The 20,866-nt window shown below is 40.8% G+C and overlaps 1 protein-coding gene across 5 annotated transcripts in view; it reads left to right on the top strand.

Moving 5' to 3' along the window:
• LOC126399924 (rho GTPase-activating protein 23-like) overlaps positions 1–20,866 on the top strand; it is a 92,872-nt gene that overhangs the window by 20,646 nt on the left and 51,360 nt on the right. For 4 of the 5 annotated variants that reach the window (XM_050060263.1, XM_050060264.1, XM_050060266.1 and 1 more), the window contains exon 1: positions 12,368–12,552. The exons of the other annotated variant lie outside the window; for it this stretch is intronic. In XM_050060263.1, the coding sequence (XP_049916220.1) occupies positions 12,499–12,552 (54 nt within the window). In that variant the 5' untranslated portion in view covers positions 12,368–12,498. Of the gene's footprint in view, positions 1–12,367; positions 12,553–20,866 lie in introns of those variants that run through there. 5 annotated transcript variants of the gene reach the window in all.

Below are 20,866 nucleotides of genomic sequence, written 5' to 3'. Positions count from 1 at the left end.
AATTTGGTACAAAAGTCCACTTGGACACATGAACGAACTGATCAGAATTTGGTGGTTAAAGGTCAAGGTCACTGTGACCTCATATGTTTTTAGCCATAACTCAAGAATTCATATACTAAATATGACAAAAACTTCACACATATGTCTAAGATGATACAACAATGAAGTAATTGCATTTTATATTCAAAAGGTCAAAGATCAGCCTCACTGCGACATCATAATGTTTACCAAAATCCCTTTTGTGGCCATAAGGCAAGGCAACTTTATTTATAGAGCACATTTCATTGCAAAGTAACCCAATGTGAGTCACATGAAAGGATCACAAAAAGAACATCATTATTCAACATCATATTTCAGGAGCAGACGGGGAGACATTTGGTCAGAGACTGAATTGGTGACACTAATCTTGGATGTCCACCTTGAAACTGTACTGATTTTATAGATTTTCTGTGCTGTCCCGGGGAAGATGTGTGATGCATCCATGTTTTTACAGACAAGGATGTGAACTGCAACTTGTATTGTTCACGGAGAAATACAACCATGAAGTGGTAATTCTGGTTTAACATATTATGTGTCACTTCCCATGAGGAAAGATTTAATAGACGTGTGTGGTAGGAGATGGGACACTCGGATTCAGAGTATTTTGACAACTTGACATTTTGAACTTTGTTAAAACTTCTGTGCCCAACTCTATTGAGTACATGAAGTCCGGAGATGTAAGTGTGTGATCATGCTATGGCTGCAGGCGGGTGACAGTGATGCGAGGTGATAGTTCTGTAAAGTAGAGCCTCTCTCTGAAGCCACAGAGCTCTAATTCAATCAGCAATATACATGTGTGATTAAGTCAGGACATTCCATCTCTGCAGGAAAGTTCCTACATCACTGGACCCCTGATGCTGGAGATGTCATGTGCAATCACATGCATGTAGGGGAGCTGCGTGTGTATGCGTGCGTGTGTGTGTGTGCGTGTGTGTGTGTGTGTGTGTGTGTGTGTGTGTGTGTGTGTGTGTGTGTGTGTACATAAATGTGTATGTTTACATAAAATATATAATATCTTTGCATTGTCTATTCATCCACCACTTGTATCCCAAGTCTTACCAACATGTTTACTTAATTCATCCTCTTTGTGAGTAAAAACTTCTTTCCCTTTCATCAGTTAACAGTCAGCTCGCCCTCTAGTGGTCACTGTGTACCACTACCTCTATCTGTGGCTTCAGTGAGGAGGATTAGATGGATTAGATATTTAGCGAAATCTCCCCATGCCGCTGTAAATAGACAGATGGGTGTTTCCCCCACCCCAGCCTAACCAACACACACACACACACACACACACAGTCTCTCTGTTGCCATGCCAGGCCACATAAAAGACTTTAATGTCAAAATAAGACTGCAAGATTATTTTTATCCGATTTTTTTATTTTCTGTTACTTACAGTGCTTTTCTTTCATGCAACAACCCACTTGCGAGAATAAATGTCGGCATTGTAGGTTTCTGCAAACTACAGATATGTTACATTTGTACATTTCATATGTGGGTGATAATGTAGAAACTTTCCGTCTCTTTATATGTCAATTTTCAATTTTATGTTAGGACAGTGCTTAGAGTTAAGAAAGTCTCATGTTTTGGATAAAAGTACCCAATTTGGTTGCTACAAACAAAGCTGGACATGTCCTGAGCTCTCATTAAAAAATACCGGCTTTCATTTGTCCTCAGCTCATATACATGCAATCTGATCTAATACGTGTGAAACATAAATGTAACATATCCACGGTTTGCATAAGTGTAGAATGCCAACAAATAATTCTGACGACTGGGTTGCATTCATAGAAAGTGTTTTTTAATTAGCAACATAAGGAGGGTTTTACAGCTTGGGCAGCCCATTCTCATTCCGTGGTCCTCAAATACCAACGCTTTGTCTCGCTCCCTCAGCATATGACAGCAACGCCAGTGGCACCCTTTTGCGTCTTTATAAGACGCACTGGACTTCCAGCTAACCCCAATACAAACTCATCTGGGGCAATACTTGACACTAAGAGCAACTGATATAGTGTAAGGAGCGAGAAATTTCACATAGGGTGGGAGAGAGAGGAGGTGGATGGGTCAAACAAAAACAGGACTTTCACCCAGGAAAACACGTCTTGCCCCATATGAAATCAAAGTCACTGTTTTTTGGATAGGGAGAAAGAGAGGGAGAGAGAGAGAGAGAGAGAGAGAGAGAGGGGAGAGAGAGAAAGAGACCATGACATGCAGCAAGGAGCTGGAATTGAGCCTGCGGCTACTGTGGCAAGGACATTGCCTTTGCATATGGGACGCCTGCTCCACCCACCAAGCCGCCGGGCACCCTGTCACTGTTGTTTTAATGTAATGATAGGTTACGTAATAAACATACTTAACTTTTTTTCTAATTCTAACCCAGTAGTTTGGTTGTCTGAAAACTAGCTGTGACTGTTTCACAACATAAAACGCATGTTGCAATTTGTTTTAGGGGTGCAACACATATTTACCCAAAAGGCTGCCCTGTGCATTGCTATCAGACGCCAAGGGGTATGACAAAGCATCAAAATTTGATAACATAGGAATGAGAACACAAGCCTTAATATTTTATGGAAACATTTCCAACAAGCATCAATGGGACTTTATGGGTTTACAATTGACTAGAGTGCAAAAAGCAAAATCAATCATATCATACTTCATAAACCATATGAACAGTTTATACTATATCATGTTACATGTTATGTTACTTTACAGGTAATCCCCTTGGTCATTTCGCTCTGTCACTAACAGTTTTGTCATTTATTTATAAGGATAGGTAAGAGTGAACATATGTAAGTATGTAATGATGACAATATGTACTGCAGCTACATTTTCAAAATTATAGACTGAAAAGACTTTTGTAATTTGTAAAAGGATGGAGGGTTAAGTGAGGGGGGAGGGGTATCAAGGAGGTCACAGGGTACATGAGGAGAGCACCGGCGGATGATGGGAGGATGTGGATGTTGGATTTCCAAAGACCCCCTGCAGTGAGGATGAAACTCTTTTCAGAACAAGGCCAGATTAGTGCCTCCACAGCAACCCACCCCCCCCCACCCCCACCCACACACACACACACAGACACACACACACACACATGCACACAGGTCACCCTCCTCCCTTCACATCCTGACAATCATCACTTTCCAACACAATGTCTAGAGTAAATCCTCAGCAGCCTTGTTTTTATTGGAGCACAGTTAGGATAAAGACCTCAGGGTCGCTGCGTCCTGATCGCTGATTCTTGGTGTAAGAACATTTTGGAAACCCTTTGTTTAGTGATGTTTTGGCATCAACAACTGCTGTTAATCTCCTCTGATGGAAGATCAGATACAGTATTTCCAATTAATCCCCAATCCTTTCGTCTGGGGTTATATCTGAATTAGAAAAAAAGACAAACATGGCACCAACTCAGCAGGAGCTCCTAAGCAAAGGCAGTATGTAAAAACAGGGGGAAGACACCTAAAAGCCAATATGTAGTTCCCATCACATTTAAGCTATATGAGCTGTCATCTGTCTCTGTTCATATGACAGAATTAAATGCTCAAACAACAAAAAATGTGTGTTAACCTGACATAAAATTCCTGTCAGACAAGGGTCATGTGACACATTCATACACTGTATTATTGGTAGTAATAACTGCAATTCATTAAGTTTATTTATGATTACATTTGCTAATATACGCATATATATTAAAATTACTGCCTTGGTGAGGCAGGTGCCAAACTGCAGACCACTGTTCAAGACAAACAACAAAACTGGTGGTTTTTTAAAGAGATTTTGGTCGTATTGCCAGCTGTGATTGTGCCTCCAAAATCCTGCACCATATCATCATACAGTACAAAGGTTTGTATGATATGCTAGGAAAATGCACACACAACTGTTCACATGATATGCTACGAATAAGTGCCCCATGAATGACGTTACGCCCTTAATGTGAAGTTACACAAATAACGTTAAGTTACGGAGGTTAGGTTTAGGCAAGTAATGCTACTGTGGTTAGATTTAGGAAAAGAAACCTGGTAAAGATGTACCGTAAAATGACTTAAAGATCACACAGTTCTGAACACACGTCTCGTGGGGAAGGTCGCAGGGGAAAGTCCTGTGCTTTGTGACCCATCCACTGCCCCAACGTGCTTCTCAACTGGACCACCTGGGACCGCTTCCTTCTTTACTCCCGTCAGCCCATTTGTCACGTCATCGCAGCCTTCCAAATTACGCTGGTTATGCACAAATTACTGGTTCAACATTATGTGGGATCTGTACAAATTTTGGTGCATTACTTTTCTCAGGAAATGTAAAAACATTGCATGAGAACAGCCTGAAACATAACATTAACTGCAACGCACAAATGTTTCACAGAAACATACAATGCTAACATTTATTCTGATGACTGGGTTGGACTGGGCTGTGTCACCTGTACTGCTGTTTCTAATTTACCAAGGTTAGTGCTTCCCTCATATTTAGCACACAGCAGGTTTAGACCAAGAGCAAATGAAGCCCCAATATATAGAATTTTAAATGATGATAGGCCTAAACTGTACAGTCCATTAATCACCTGTATGCTGTCAGACTAATGGTGCAATGATAAGATTTTGAACATAAAGCTTTTAATGGAAGTAATGTGTTATGTTTTGCTATACAGTTGTAGGTCTTCTACTTCAAATAGTTTAATCTGTTTTTGGGTCCCATGATCGAGAACAGAGTTTCTTCAGCTACAATACTAACCCAACATACTAGCTATAGAAAGCTGAATTTTAAAAAATATTATTTTACCTTTAAAAAACCCAATATTAGTCACCCATATAACTCTCTGAATGATAGTGGCTTCTTCCTGTACCAATATCACATTGTGAGTAAGTCACTTCTTGCAAAGCGCGATAAAGAATTACACCAAACTTCAGCTCCGAGCACGCAGCAAACAGGAAAAGCATCCAAAGTCCCTGTCTGACGTCATGATGTCAGATCATGTAAAAGGGACCCGTGCTTACATAACGGATTGAACTGTTCTCCTGTGTTCCATGGTGCATGTCAAAGTGATGTAAGAGAGCAGGAAAGAAATTAATCTTGGAAAAAAAAACAATCTGCAGTGACTTTTTCAGGAATGGTGACACTAAGTTCTCAGTGACACTCATTTATTTGTTCTGCAAATCATCATCTTCTGTCACCTATCATCAAGTACATACGGGATGGTTTGTCCACATCAGCGTACAGAAAGGCTGCGTGATGGGGTGATGGTGATAAGTCAAAATTCCCAGAAAAGACTGTGTGTGCCTCTATGTGTGTGTTATGTGTGTGTCTGTGAGAGCAGAGCAAGGCCAGTAGAGGGTGTGTGAGAGTGTACAACTACTCTCAGCTCCTCTCTCTCCCCTTTTCCCCCATGATTCTATGCCCTACTATTACATAATGACTCAGTGTGTGTGTGTGTGTGTGTGTGTGTGTGTGTGTGCATGCGCGTGTGTGTGTGTGTGTGTGTGAATATATGTACATGTTTGCGCATGCTCTTCTTTCTGTCCTGAGGGCACTGTCGGCCAGCATCAGCATTGGGGCTGTGTCTCTCGCTCCACTGACCATGAGCGTGCACACACACACACACACACACACACACACACACACACTCCTTCAGGCATGACAATTCTCCCATTAAATTCCCTAACACAACACACAGTCAGATAGAAAGACAGACCGACAAAATGTAATGGAATATAGCTGAGTTAAAAAAATTTAAAAAATAAACCAGATGTTGATACATACAACAAACAATCAAATTGGACATATGTACATGTACTGAAGAGAGAGGTCAACAGATAATAAAGAAAAGTCAACTGACAAGCACTCTGATAGGTTGCAACAAACATGGCTAGAAATTTACTAATGTTCACCATAAAAATACCTGCTTTTGTCACCACAATCACTCGCTTTTGTTGTTTGTTGGTCTCAAATAGTAATAGTAATAGTGTGCTACTGGGCAGCCTGCTTGACAGCCATCTGCTGTCAAGAGCAAGTTTGAGACAAAGATTATAATTTGAATTGAAATAAAAAGATTTCTGCCGGCAAACTTGACCATCTTGCCTAGGTGTTGTAGTATTCATTATCTCCTCCTCCTAATGGGAAACTGCGCTCCTATACATCTAATCTGGGCTACATCGCTTTAGAAATTTTAATGTGATACGTATAAACAATGTAACGTACAGTGGCGCGCAAAACTTTGGGCCCCCCTGAGCAAACTTTACATTAACTGTGAATAGTTAAGTGAATAGAGAATAAACTGATCTCCAAAAGGCATTAAGTTAAAGATGAAACATCAACATTTTAAGCAAAATTAGTGTATTGATAAAATGAAAGGAGCTCCATGCAAAATTTTTGGCACCCCAGGACATTTGAGCTCTCAGGCAAATTTTACCAGGGTCTCAGACCATAATTAACTTGTTAGGACTATATCTTGTCATTATTAGGAAAGGCCAGGTGATCCTCTAAACAGCTGCTTAGCATTCTGAAAACTAAAATGACTGATGCCCACAAAGCAGGAGAAGGCTATAAAAAGATAGCAAAGTGTTTTCAGGTAGCTGTTTCCTCTGTTTGTAATGTAATTAAGAAATGGCAGTTCACAGGAACTGTGGAGGTCAAGTTGAGGTCTGGAAGACCAAGAAAACTTTCCGAGAGCTGCTGGTAGGATAGCTAGAAAGGTAAATCAAAACTCCCTGTCTGACTGCAAAAAAAAGGAACATCTAAACAAGCCTGATGGTTTTTAGAAACAAAAATGTACTGATGAAATTAGAGTAGAACTTTTTGGATGCAATGAGCAAAGATAAGCCCAAGAATCTCACAGAACTAGAGGCCTTTTGCAGGAAGAATGGTTGCAAATCCCCCAAACATGAATTGAAAGACTCTTAGCTGATTACAAACAGTGTTTAGAAGCTGTGCTACGAAGTACTGACCATACAGGGTGCCCAAACCTTTGCTTCAGGCCCTTTTCTGTAAAAGATTGAAATTAAAAAGCAATCTTGAAGAAATGTGTCATCCTTGAATTCATTCCTTTTGGAGATCAGTTTATCTTACCTAACTACTCACAGTAAACCAAATTTTCACCATGCCACTGTATCTGTGGTTTGCAGGAACATATATGCATTTATTTTTGGTGACTGGGCTGTTTTTTCCTACATAATAAAGACACATCTGCAATAATGTTATCTGCAAATTCACAAAATATTCACAATCTGAAGATATCATTGACTTTGCACTGGTATTGTTTTTGTGTTGCCAGCACGTAATTTTAACCCATTTCATGCCCACCACCTGTATTCATATTTCTATGAGAACCACAATGATAGCCTAACTAAATTAAGTTTAATTTTAGTTTTAGTTTAATTTAGTGTTGGTTTTTTGCAATAAATTGTGCAATATTTGGAAAAAAATTTGGTTTTGGTGACACATTAATATAGTAAACACAATGTCTCCCGTCTTTCAAGCTACCGGAGACTTTTCCTACATTCAGACCATGATCTTTTCCTTTGACCATGTTGTGTGTGCCTACCTTGTACATAAGCATTCAACCCTGTCTCCTAGAAATTATATTTATATACCACCAATTTACAATAGCAAATAACATTTTTGAGTAATGTAATGCCAGCTAAATTACATTTTGTAAATCAACATAATTAAGAAAGCTTTTTATGCACAAATCTACCAAGTCACAAAATGAATTTATTTGGAATGTAACTGGAAAATGTTCACTGAATGCATAAGTCAACAGTGACTTGAAGCACGACATGCATGTGTGACTGGAGCATGAGTGTGCAGGAGCTTTTTGTTCAGTTTGGAGTCGAGATCTTTATGACAGGACAAGTAAAAGATGAAAGAAGGAACAGTCACGATGACAGTGTTTCAGGAGTCAGACTTTGGTGTCAGTTCTACTGGAGTCAATGGGACGTGCGCGGCAAATCACACTTTAACTTAACTTTTATTGAGAAATCTGTCCACCAGATAAAAATACACACGTTAAGTGATGTTAACTGATGTTTTTTTATTTAAATATCCACATTTGTTTTCATTGTTGGTCTCCAAACAGATCATGTCTCCATCCAGCAGAGGCTGAGATGCAGCTGCAAGGTCTTTGTTGGTCTAAAACAGTGGTCTGCTGCTGTCTGGCCGTCCTTAAATCAAGGTGTCACAACATCCACCCTCCCCTTCTGCCCTCTGATGATAAACTCTGCTCGTATACATGTAATCTGAACTACGTCACTTTAGAAATGTTGATATGATATGTATATAAAGTGTACAAATGTAACATATCCATGGTTTGTAAAAACATACAATGCCAACATTTTGGTGACTGGGCTGATATTGTCTCTGAGTGCAGCCTTTTTCTCCCATGTAATAAATGGTCAGCATTAGTGTATGCAAAATTCCCCAGTATGGTTCGTTAAGACATCTCTGTTTTTTGATAAAAATGACTGTCTCCCAGAGCCTTAAAGGTCCACTGTGTAGGATTTAGTGGCATCTAGTGGTGAGGTTGCGGAAGTTCATCTTCTACTGTGTGCCAAGCCTGTAGGAGAACTGGAGGGGGGTGATGCAAAAATCTAATGACCCTATCTAGAGCCAGTGATGGTTTGTCCGTTCAGGGCTACTGTTAAGACAACATGGTGGACTCCACAGAAGAGGACCCACTCAGTATGTTAATATAAAGGGATCATTCTAAGGTAAGAAAAAGACAATAGTTCTTAGTTTTAGATGATTATAAACTAATGAAAACACAGTAATGAACATTATATTCTCCCAATATATCCCCCTAAATCATACACACTTTAAGTCACCTCATGGCCTTCATCAGCATAAGGACTTTGCTCAGTTCCTCCATCCTGTGATGACGGCCATGAGATGGGGCTGAAAGCCATGGAGAAAATCTTGCAAATGTTTTTTTTTTTTTTTTTTAATCAAAACAAATGTGAAGAATAACCCTGCATGCTTCAATTCAGTAAATTGATTTTGGGGTGGTTTCATGATCTCATAAGTTCTCAAAAGAATACGTAGGCCACTACTTCATGGTAAAGGGCAATGCCACCCATTTTAAAAGAATAACTGTCCTTTTTACCTGTTTCAAGACTATCTATTCCCTTTTCCAGGTAGGTCACTTTACAAACTCACGTGGCTCAGATGCAAAATTAGCATGCTCAGTTTTCAAAATAATGCCATTTCACAGTGTGAGTTGTAATACATGAAACTGCCAGTTCCAAAGCATTGTACTGAAACAGGAGGCAGAGGGTAGACTGACAGCATGAACAAGATCTGAAGCTTTCTGTTTTTGTTGAGACAAGACAGGAACTCCATGGTAAATATTTTAAACAACGTAGAGTTTTTAAAATAGAAGAAAAGTGTTTATGTTAACAGACTGACTCTTTATGCACCTCCAGTGATTGTTTATTAATGCCATAGGTGTCATGTAATGAGAACTAACTGATAGGCTCCAGTATGCTGCACCTCTATGTGATGGGGTGACAAGCCTGTCTCCCAAAAGAGCCCTGTCTCACTCTGAAGTCATCGAAATCCGGTGCTTGGGCAGTGACTTACGACTTGCGGCATCAGAAACCAACGAAAAAAGGAGTCCTTAAACATCAGCATGATATGCAGCCAACTACCATTATAGCTTAACGTCATGAAGACAATGCATGTAACAGGCAGAACTTGTCCCAGAGCGTCAACAACCAACGCACCCAGGGTACCTTGCGCGTCGTATGTGGACATGGAAAGTCCATGACCAAACGTCAATATGTGACAAGGTTGGAGTGAGAATGTGTTGCCCAAAATCATCATCAATAACAACAACAACAGCAACAAAACATTTAAAGCAAATATGTTTTGAAAGAAAATGCTTTCTGGATTTTTATATTCTTTATAATTCCTCAAATCATATTTTGGTCAGTTTATTTGTCCACTGTACAAGATCCATGTAAGCTACTCAAGTGTGCTACAATATTTTCACTAGGCTATAGACCCTTTTACCGTTAGTACACAGTATGACGTTTTTTGGTGGGCGGAGCATAGCTGGAGGCAAAACAATTCTCCAGACATTAGCTAATGCTAGCTAGCGAGTTCTGTTGGCTTGTTGTAGATAAAGGAGGAAGATGATGTGAGTGGTGCATTCAGAAATACTCACTCTGGCACAAACTCGACCATTTGTGAATTTGGAGCGCTCGTACCGTTCAGTTATCCAGAGAAATGCACTCTCAGAGTGACAGAGCGCACTGTGGTCACTCTGTCTGGGGAGTCGAAGCAGCAGACCACCGAGCAGAGTGAATGTGTGATTAATTTAATCCTTCATTAATTAATTTACATAGAACTACAACGCTCCATTTCTTCGACCAACAGGGCTCTCATTTTCATTTTCATCAGACTGAATTTACGAACGCACTATATCAGGTCATTCACTCTCTGGGACCATGAGTTACTTGAATGAGTAAACGCTGACCAACGGGACCAGACTGGCCAACGCATATGCTCTCACTCAGTGGATGGATGATTTGACAGGATTGTTGAAGGTGGGATGGCTGGCTTTGTGGTTGATTACTATGCCAATCTTACAAAAGAGGATGATACTTGAACAGTTTCCTCTGATTTGTTTTGCTATTGAAGCTAGCGTTAGCTAATGCACTGAAAAGTTAGAAATCCAATATTCCTCTTAATACCTCTCCAATTAATAACTCTTATTACCTCACCAATTTCTGATTAGGTGGACATAATACCCTTAATGATAACTTTAATACACATAACATTACTCTACAACAGTAAATACATTTTCCCTATCCTGATATGAAGTGTGCACTGCACATGCGATTGCCTCCATCCAGTCCTTTCAGCTTGTCACATTTAACTATAGTTGTCCTTGCTTTTGTTGACAGGCAGTGGCGGCTGGTATGTGATAAAATTTAAGTTTTGAGCCATGAGTCCTTCTATTCTGGCCCCTAATATCACAAGACCACATTTTATGACGCCTGTCTTACTTACAGCCCTATGGTGGCGAATTGTGTTTTGCCTCCAGCAAATAAACTGACGTCAAGGTGACATCGGCCTTAAAAACAGGATGTTGTATGCTGTAAAGCCCTGTGAGGCAAATTGTGATTTGTGATATTGGGCTTATAAATAAAATAGATTGATTGATTGATTGATAAAATAAATTATACAAAATAATTATTGTTATTATTTTGACAACATCGTCTTTCTTTCACTTTCATGTTTTATGCATACATTGTGCTTCCTCTTTTGGCTACTAATTATCTGTCACATTGTTAGTCTTCCATTTGGACCACCAGTTTCTGTCAAATACCCCCTTTCCTTTAATGTTGTATGTAAGTTGTTCCATTTCTTCATCAGCTATCTTTAATATTCTTATGAGGTACACATCCCTCCACTTCTCCCCTGGATTTTTTTTTCCAAGCAGAGTAATTCATTCATTCATTTTCCATAACGGCTTACCCAGCTGACATTGGGCAAGAGGCAGGTTACACCCTGGACAGGTCACCAGACTAAGGCAGGGCTGACACATAGAGACAGAGAACCATTTACACTCACATTCACACATATGGCCAATTCAGACTCACCAATTAACCTAACATACATGTCTTTGGATGGTGAGAGGAAGCTGGAGTACCCAGAAAAAAACTCACACCAACATGGGGAGAACATGCAAACTCTGCACAGAAGGGCTCCCCCACCACAGGCTTCGAACCCCTCACCCTGGGTTTGAACCAGAAACCATCTTGCTGTGAGGCAGTAATGTTAATAATGTTATACAAATATCCAGTTTAATAATTTCTCTGCTGATCTCATGTCAATATACTTTTATCACAGGACAGTTATAGAATATATACTTTAATAATGTATAATTAATTAAGTTATTTATTATTATTAATCAACTGATTTGTGTGTGTGTGTGTGTGTGTGTGTGTGTGTGTGCGTGCGTGTGTGTGTGTGTGTGTGGGGGGGGTAATTTAAATTTACGTTTTTCTGATGTGTGTGTTTTTTTTTTAATTTGGTAGGCTAAATCTTTTCATCTGAAAAGCACTTTGTGCTTCAGCTTGAAAAGTGGTATTTATTTAGCCTACAGTACAAGTGGTTTATTTGTTCAAGGTGTTTTATATTTAGGACCCAATGTTAAAAACTTGATCATTTTTTAGGTCTGACAAAGTCAGTTTGGAGTTATGCTGGACTGGAGTTCCTTCAATCTAAATGCGAACTCTTTTACGCTTTTATTTTGAAGTTCAATTTGGCTTATTTCCGGTGCTATTGTGTCTGAATATGGCCGCATGACGCTGCTCGTAGCGGGACTGTTTACGTTGTAGAGAGAGGCAGAGGAGGACCGTTCAGTCCGGACAGAAGCCGCTATCACCGACAGGTCTGTCCACAATGTTGACAGCAGAGTAGTTTGAAACCATTTCTTTGTTGGCTTTACACACACCAGACGCTGAGAACCCAATGAATGGAGTTACTTTTTGCCTTGTTGGAATTCCACCTCACACAGACACTGAAGTAAGTCCAAACTGAATATAACGTTACTGAATATAACAGACTGTGTTTTCTCCTCTCTCAGTCATGACTGAAAATATTTTCCGTTTTATTTCGTTTTTATTTTGTGTGTGTGTGTTTCCCTTGTAAATTGCATTTTCCCTGTAGTGCCAACAACCCTACATAAAGCTTAACGTATCTTCGAGGTGCTAACTTAATCTTCACTTTAGCTAAAGCGTGTGTTGTTTTAGCCTGTCATAAGCGAGTCAGTGTTGAGTGAGAGCATTTCTGCATAACACAAACAACCTGAAAGCATTTCACAAAGCCTTTACTGAACTTAAGTAGGACACTACATTTTTTTTTATTTCATTTAACCGTCATGGTCCATATTTGCATCACACTCATAGGATGATTGTCAGTTATTAAAGTAAGTTTTCACACTCCCATTGCATCCCAGTACTCATTTAACTCAGCGACAGCATGCACCGTCTCCCCCAGAAACACACCCTGCAGGTCTCGGGACTGTGTTTTTGGAGATGTTCTCATGCACTTGTCCATGTCTTATGCAACTTGTCAAATTCCCCAGCTTGAAACAAAAGTGCAAGCTGCAGGCTATTCAGCCTTATAATGTTAAACCATGAATAAGTGATGACTTCAAGTGCACCGTTTTGTTGGAAAGCAGAGAGAGGCAAACATCCAACTGCAGGATGTAATAACTTGCAGTTAGTTAAACAAATTCATGTCTCCAAAGCAACCCTTTTTTTTCCTCTACCAGTGGATCATATGTCATCTGCTGCATTCTGCACATAACTGAATAATGTCTCCATGATTTCAGGGAATGCAGCACATATTTTTGCTGTGACAGTTTTACAACCCCCCCCCCAGTGCAGAGATGAGATACGGGTGGGTGGGCAGAGAGACAATAAGAAATTGGGCTGGAATGCATGTATTTCCATATGCCAACCCACATATGCACACCCAGTGACAGAAGGCACATTGTAGCCGTTAGTCGTCTCTCAGTTGAGAAATATTCATTCAAGTATGACTCAATACTTCAGAAATATCTTCTTAACAATCAGGACAAGCATGAAAATTGAATTTAACCATACATATTAATGAGGGTTGTTACTAATCTTGATGCTGACTTTTTTTTTCGTGTCATCTCTCATCACTTTGATCACTGCCATCACACAGCACATTGTTCTTTTCTTGGAGTGTTTGAGTTTTCCTCTCCGCTCTCTGTGTGGTTTTCATATTGTTCACAGCTTATTACTGTGGGATAATTGTGTCATGGCCCAGCTAGCATCAGGGTCATGGGTTATACACTAGTGAGAACTGCCATCAGTGGTGGAATTTTCAATTTAAAGACACAATCTGGGACATTTTTATATCGAAATAAATACTCTAAATGTAACAAATAGAGAGAAAGTGGATCAGTTTATAGCTAGTGTGTTATTAGGCAGCAGTTTTACAGATGTTGGGTCCTTTTTCCTTTTTCAAAAAATGTAAAGTAGCCTCTCTAGTTACTTCCATCCATCCATCCATCCATCCATCTTCTGTTACTTATCTGGGGCCAAGTCCTGGGGATCCCGAGGTGTTCCCAACCCAGAAGAGATAGATTATTGATCCCCCTTGTTCTGGGTCAAAGCTGGGGTCCCCTACCAGTTGGACGAATCCAAAAACTCTCCAAAGGATCACACTCTTTTAGCCAGTACCCGAAGCTCATGACCATAGGTGAGGGTTGGAATTAGTGATGTCAGTTTCAGTTAATTTTGCTTTTATCAGCCCCACACCTATTAATCGGAAACTATCCATCCATCCATTTCCCAGCTGACAGTTGGGCGAGAGGCAGGGTACACCCTCAACAGGACGCCAGACTATCGCAGGGCTGACATGTAGAGACAGACAACCCTTCACACTCACTTTCACACCTACGGACAATTTAGAGTCTCCAGTTAACCTATCCCCAATCTGCATGTCTTTGGACTGTGGGAGGAAGCCGGAGTACCCGGAGAAAACCCACGCTGACACGGGGAGAACATGCAAACTCTGCACAGAACCTCTTGCTGTGAGGCGACAGTGCTAACCACACCACCGTGCCACCCATTAATTGGAATCTAATCGCTTGATTTTTAAGACATAGGCCTAATCCAATATGATGTGAAATACAAAAAGAGGCCTTTCCTATTAGTCCCAGGCTTCATTTACTCAGTGAGCTTCAACACTGCATTTCGAAGCACTATCCATTTAGAGGTTGTAAAATTTTAGTGTTTTGTGATGTTAATGTCTTGCCTTTTATTTTCTGTTGGTTTTGGGCATGTTTCCAAACTGTCAGGACGATGTTACCAGTGATAATCGCGAAATGAGTGGCGCTGGGAGTTGGGTCCCACCGGATCTTGGTGGTATGCAGTGCAGAGTGGTGTCGGTGGCGGCTAGCTAGCCAGTGTAGCATGAATACCATATTAGCTTTGTTCTTACTGTGGTACAGCGTAATGCTAGTACTAATAAACTGAAGAACAGCAAAATTAACCTGTAGACCAACATGCATAAAAAAACAAAAACAACAAAAACATTCTTGATTGAAAACCAATTAACTGATGACATCCCCAGTTGAAATTTAGATCGACTGGTAAATGTAAAGCTTTACTGGCTGAGCTTCCTCCTCAGCAATTTACTCCTAATCCGGAGGGAGCAATCCACTGTTTTCTCTGGTTACAAGTGGAAGCTTATGGTTATTTTCAGGCATCATTTGATGCTACAGTGAGGCTGATCATCAAAGTAGTTGTCGATAAATTTTCTGTCGATCGACCAATTGCCTAATTGACAAAACATTTCAGCTCTAATTTGAATTCACACATATCATTGAGCTTTTCCACAATCAAAGCTAATTCGTTTTTTAATAGTTTGTAGCAGACATTTTGACTAGTCATTATAGGAAAAGCACAGGTACTAACAACATTGATAATGGTTCTGTTCTATTCAAGTGTCATGTCATGCCAGTAAGTCATGACAGTGTGACTGTGAGTCACAATGAACAATATCAGGGCCCTGAAACTGAAGCACCTAAATGGAATTTAGACAATTTCATGTACATGTGCTTCTCCTGCTTTGACATGTCGAGATGTCTTCCATGAAAAAGGCCTGTAAGAAGTGACAGCCCTAGACTCAGCCAAAGCAGAAAAAAGTAACAAATATGTAACAAGTTTCTCATCACACTGTTAATGACCATCAGCTGCAATTTTAATGAATTCATGATTAGTATAGTCATCCTACTTTGCCAATAGGCCTTTTTCCAAATGTCTGGGTTATCTAAGGCCCCCCCATCAGATTCTGTGTGTTCAGTGGAGCAGGCTCCTCTTGCCTTATATGTCCTGTGCCAGGCTGCCAAATGTTGCCCTTAGCTCAGGCAGTAAGGGGTAATTAGTTTGTGCTGGTTTCACTTCATGTGATCACATGAGTAAAACAGTGGCATTTCTCTTTCACAGCAATTACTGGCTTTCAGAATAGGCCTGTTTGTTCTATAAAGACTTGTTTAAGTAATGCTGTTTCAAATATTCTCATCATGTAGGCCTACCAATAATGTCAGCCTGTATGGCACTTTCCCTTCATTGATCCTTGATTGATTGCTTGTAGGAAATGTTACTGACCCCTACAGAGGAGGGTCTTAGTTCATTGTCACCCACGTAACAGTAGACATGAAGATAGTAAAGATGTAGTGAGTATCTGTACCAGCACACATAATGCATGGATCCTGATTAGCACTGATAAAGAAAAATTCTAATGAAAGAGAGGATGAGATGATTTAGTCTGATGGCTGTAACAGTTACATTAGAACTGAGGGCTGAAGCAGTTGGCTAATTCTGACTGATTGCTCAGTTAGGTTGCATACTGGGAAACTGTGATCACTATAGTTTCAGTGATTTTTTGTTGTTATCTCAGGGTTCAACAGTGATGGTTGCCAGGTTGCCATTGGCAACCATTTTGAGGAATTTGCAACTAATTCGTTGCCTTTGGCTGCCGACGGTGGCAGCCACTTTTTAACATTAAAAATAGTGATGAGAGTCAGCACCTCGAAGTCTGGAGCCATGGTTCTCTGCTGGAAAATGGTAGATTGTCCCTCTGGGTGGGGAGTGAGTTACGGCCCCAAGTGAAGGAGTTCAAATATGTTGGGGCTTTGTTCATAAGTGAGGGTAGAATGGAGTGTGAGATGGACTGGCGGTTTGGCGCAGAGTCTGCATTGATGTGGCCGCTGCACCGGACTGTGAAGAGAGAGCTGAGCCAAAAGGCAAAGTTTCTGATTTACTGGTTTATCTATGTCCCATCCCTCACCAATGGCCATGAGCTATGGATAATGACCAGAAACATGAGATTGTGACATGGCCAAAATGAGTTTCCTCTGAAGAGTGGCTGGGTTTAGCCTTAGCGATAGGATAAGGAGCTTGGACATCCCAGAGTAGAGCCACGGCTCCTTTGCATTGAAACAAGCCAGTTGAGGTGGTTCGGGCATCTGATCAGGATGCCTCCTGGGTGCTACCCGTTAGAGGTGTTCCAGGCACATCCAAGTGGTGGGAGGCCACGGGGCACACCCAGAATATGCTGGATGGATTATATCTCATTTGGCCTGGGAATGCCTCGGGATCCCCCAGGAGGAGCTGGAAAGCGTTTCTGGGGAGAGGGACGTCTGGAGTACTTCGCTCTGCCTGCTGCCCCCGCAACCTGGCCTCAGATAAGCAGTTGAAAATGGAATGATATGTAATATTTGTGCATTAATAATGTTTAAATGTTGGTGGTACAATCAGAGCCAGAACACAGAACCAGAAAGTTTGTGACCAAACTGCTCTTGCTTGCATTTACTTGTTTACACAGTGATCTGTTTTAGAAACACTGGCTAAGCAAATTATGCTGTTTGACTGTGGGGTGAAAAGTTTGACTTATCCATCAATATCACAAATGAATATGTACATTGATTCAGCTGACAAAGAACCAGTTGAACTTGAAAGACAAACAAAGAGAAATGTGTGAAATCTTGGGAGGCAGTTCTTGGTAGCACATCCTACAGAACTACAAGGCTAGACAAGCAATGAGGTGGATGCTGCAAGAGCTAGCACACCCATTACAAATCAGTGTTGGGCAGTAATGCATTACTAGTAATGCGTTACAGTAATAATATTACTTTTTCCAGTAATGAGAAGTGTAACTGATTGCTGATAAAATTTCAGTAATAATATTCTAGCTACCCCAACACCAAATAACTAATTACAATGTAACTTATGTTATCACATCACTACTGACTTGAAATACAACAAATAATCACATCAGCAGACTCATTTTTGTAATCATCATACTGCACATGCGACAGCAAGCTAGTTTGGAAGATGGAAACGCTTACTTTAAGCAGCTGGAGGTATTCCCATTAGTTTGATTTTGTTGTGAGGAAAGATGATAAGAGCATTGTTTTTCCAAGTTATGGTACTAAATGGACTTCCATTGCGAAAAACTGTCTGAAACACTCACTACGACTGATAGCACAAAAACAGGAGCTCCTGGATACACACCCCACCAAAGGTGAGCCTTCCTCTGCCACAGAGGATGGCGGTAGCTCTGCATTGGCTAAACAACCAAAACTGGATTTTAATTGTGGACAGCTGCATGCGACAAGCGACAAAGAACTAGTAAAGTTTGTGGCTGGTTTGTGTGGTGGATGAAATGTTGCCTTTCTCTATGACTGACTCTGAATCTGTGAGACAGATCTTTGAGAAAATAGTGGTCAAAGGCAACAGAAGACCCCCAGGTAAAAAAAATCATTTGCACACTATCTAACCTTAGCTGCACTTATCAGAGATTTCCCTGACACACAGAGGTGCACATGAGAAGTGTAATTACTAGGAAAAAGTGCAGTTTTCCAGTTTTTTCCAGTTTTGTGTGACGTATTGGAATAATATAATGAGTAGTCTAACAAGTTACTGTTGGCAGGGAGTAAAAAGTAAAGTAAATATATTACTTTTGAAAAGAGTTTCAAACAATGAGTAATGTGTTACATTTTTAGAGTAAGCAAGCCCAACACCAGTCCAAATATGGTCACTTCTGGTTCCAAAAATCCAAGATGGCAACGGCCAAAATGCCAAACTTGAGGCTTCAAATCAGCAGTCCACAAACCAACACTGTGAGGTCACGGTGGCTACATCCATTATTTTTATTCAGTCTATTTATTAAACTCAGGTTTTTTTCACATTCAATTTGAAAAATATACAAAAAAACAGGTGGATGGAAACGTACCTTATGACAAATGATAAAAAATACTAACATCATGTCAGTATAACATGGAAATACAGTTGTAAGGCAGCTTCTAGGTTAGATCAGTTGGAAACTTTAATGTTAGTGAGAATGTTTTGTCTATTTAAAATCGTTAGCGGCGCTGTGATAAACTGGCTACCCTACCTCTCACTCGCTGCATGCTGGGAAGGAAATCCTGCACAGGATACGCAGGTGTAGTGAATGGAAGGATTTACTGTCCAGCAGGAACAGTTTTATAAAAACACTAAGAATGTCCCCATCATTTTGCCACTTGGTACAATAGTGTAATCAGGTAGAGATGACAGATTGCATTGGCTTCCGGTATCTGCTAATGAAAGAAGTTCAGTACGATCCACAGTGAAGATATTTGCTCTGAAAAAGCAATATCACTAATTGACTTCCCCATTTACAGTGATGGAGTATCCCTGTAACGAGCACTTACCCTACTAACAGTGGGCAGCGGTAGTGTGTGTGTGTGTGTGTGTGTGTGTGTGTGTGTGCATCAGGGGCTGGTCAGGAGTGACAGGAGCACATTGCCTGCTGCAGATGGGGAACACTCATTGTTGTGTTTCTGTTCGGACTGGGAGGCTTGGCTCTGTACTGTATGGCAGAGAGGGGGGTGTCCAGTGAGTGGGGTGTGTATGTGGGGGGGTGGTGGGGGGGGGGGTTGGGCAGGCTGAGACTTGCTGTGAAATGTGTGACAATGGAGCTCTGTTAAGCTGTGTGTACTGTGCATGTTTGTGTGTGTATGTATGTGTGTGTTTGTGTGAAAGAGAGGAATGATGTGGGTAGATCCAGTGTGGGTCAAGGTTGAAAGGTCGGACATGAGGCCAGTACTGCCCTGTTTAATGCTGATGGTTCCCACCTAAACCCATGGAGGAAAGGTGTGTGTGTGTGTGTGTGTGTGTGTGTGTGTGTGTGTGTGTGTGTGTGTGTGTGTGTGTGTGTGTGTGTAAGATAGAGAGGGGGGGTTACTTTGCACACACTGGACCATTCATCTTCCAACAGGTGGGCTGCTCAGGAATGTGTCAATGAAAGAGTGTTGGTGATTACACTGCAACAATGGAATGATGTCTATGTGTGTGAGTGTGTGTTTGTCAGAGAAAGAGTAAAACACTCACAGATGTGAAAAAGAGGTGAAAGCAGGTAAAAGTACAACAGAGAAAATTTAATCAGTTGGAGCTGGATGGAAACAGATCGATGAACAGATAGAAACAGCAAAAGAGGGCTAGCTGTGCTCAGGAGGGATCTGGTGCTCAGGTGCAGTCAATTACTGCTGCTGTCCGCTTTTAATTTTGTGTGTGTGTGTGTGTGTGTGTGTGTGTGTGTGTGTGTGTGTGGATGGCTGTTTACATGCCCCCGTTTTACCTTGCCAATCCAGAACGCTCCAGCTGGATCTCTAGGGGAGGGTCTGGCCCCATCTGGGCAGCCAGCTGCTGCCCTGTGCTGTTAGGATCAGGTACCACTCCTTCCCAAAGAGCTCATTAACTGTCTCATGATGCATTTAGGGTTTTCCTGGCTCAAAATGAGGTGGACGTGGTACCATCCTGATTATGTGCACATATGTGCATGTGTATCATGTCTTTAACTGGCTACTATTTTTTGATTTTTAAAATTGTCAATTTAGTATTTTTTACGCCTCCTGCCGGTGACAGGCATTATGTTTTGGGGTTGTCTGTCCGTCCCGTTCCCTAAACGCGATATCTCAAGAATGACTTCAGGAATTCTTTTCAAATTTTGCATGAACGCTCACTTGGACTCAAGAATGAACTGGTAAGTTTTTGGTGGTCATAGGTTAAAGGTTAAGGTCACTGGGACCTTGCATCTGCCTCGTTCTTGTGAGCGAGATCACCATAAGGGAATTTTTAAAAATTTGACACAAACATCCACTTCGACCGAAGAATTAACTGATTCAAATTTTGTGGTTGAAGGTCAAAGGTCAAGGTCAGTGCGACATCACAAAATATGTTTTTGGCCATTACTCAAGAATTATTATGCTGAGTATGACAAAACTTCACATAAACGTCTGATGCGATAAAATAAT

The sequence above is a fragment of the Epinephelus moara genome, chromosome 13, assembly GCF_006386435.1.
Source record: "Epinephelus moara isolate mb chromosome 13, YSFRI_EMoa_1.0, whole genome shotgun sequence".
Classification (NCBI taxonomy): Eukaryota; Metazoa; Chordata; class Actinopteri; order Perciformes; family Serranidae; genus Epinephelus; species Epinephelus moara.
The sequence above is the reverse complement of the archived record's forward strand: the minus strand, read 5'-3'. Positions and strand labels throughout refer to the sequence as shown.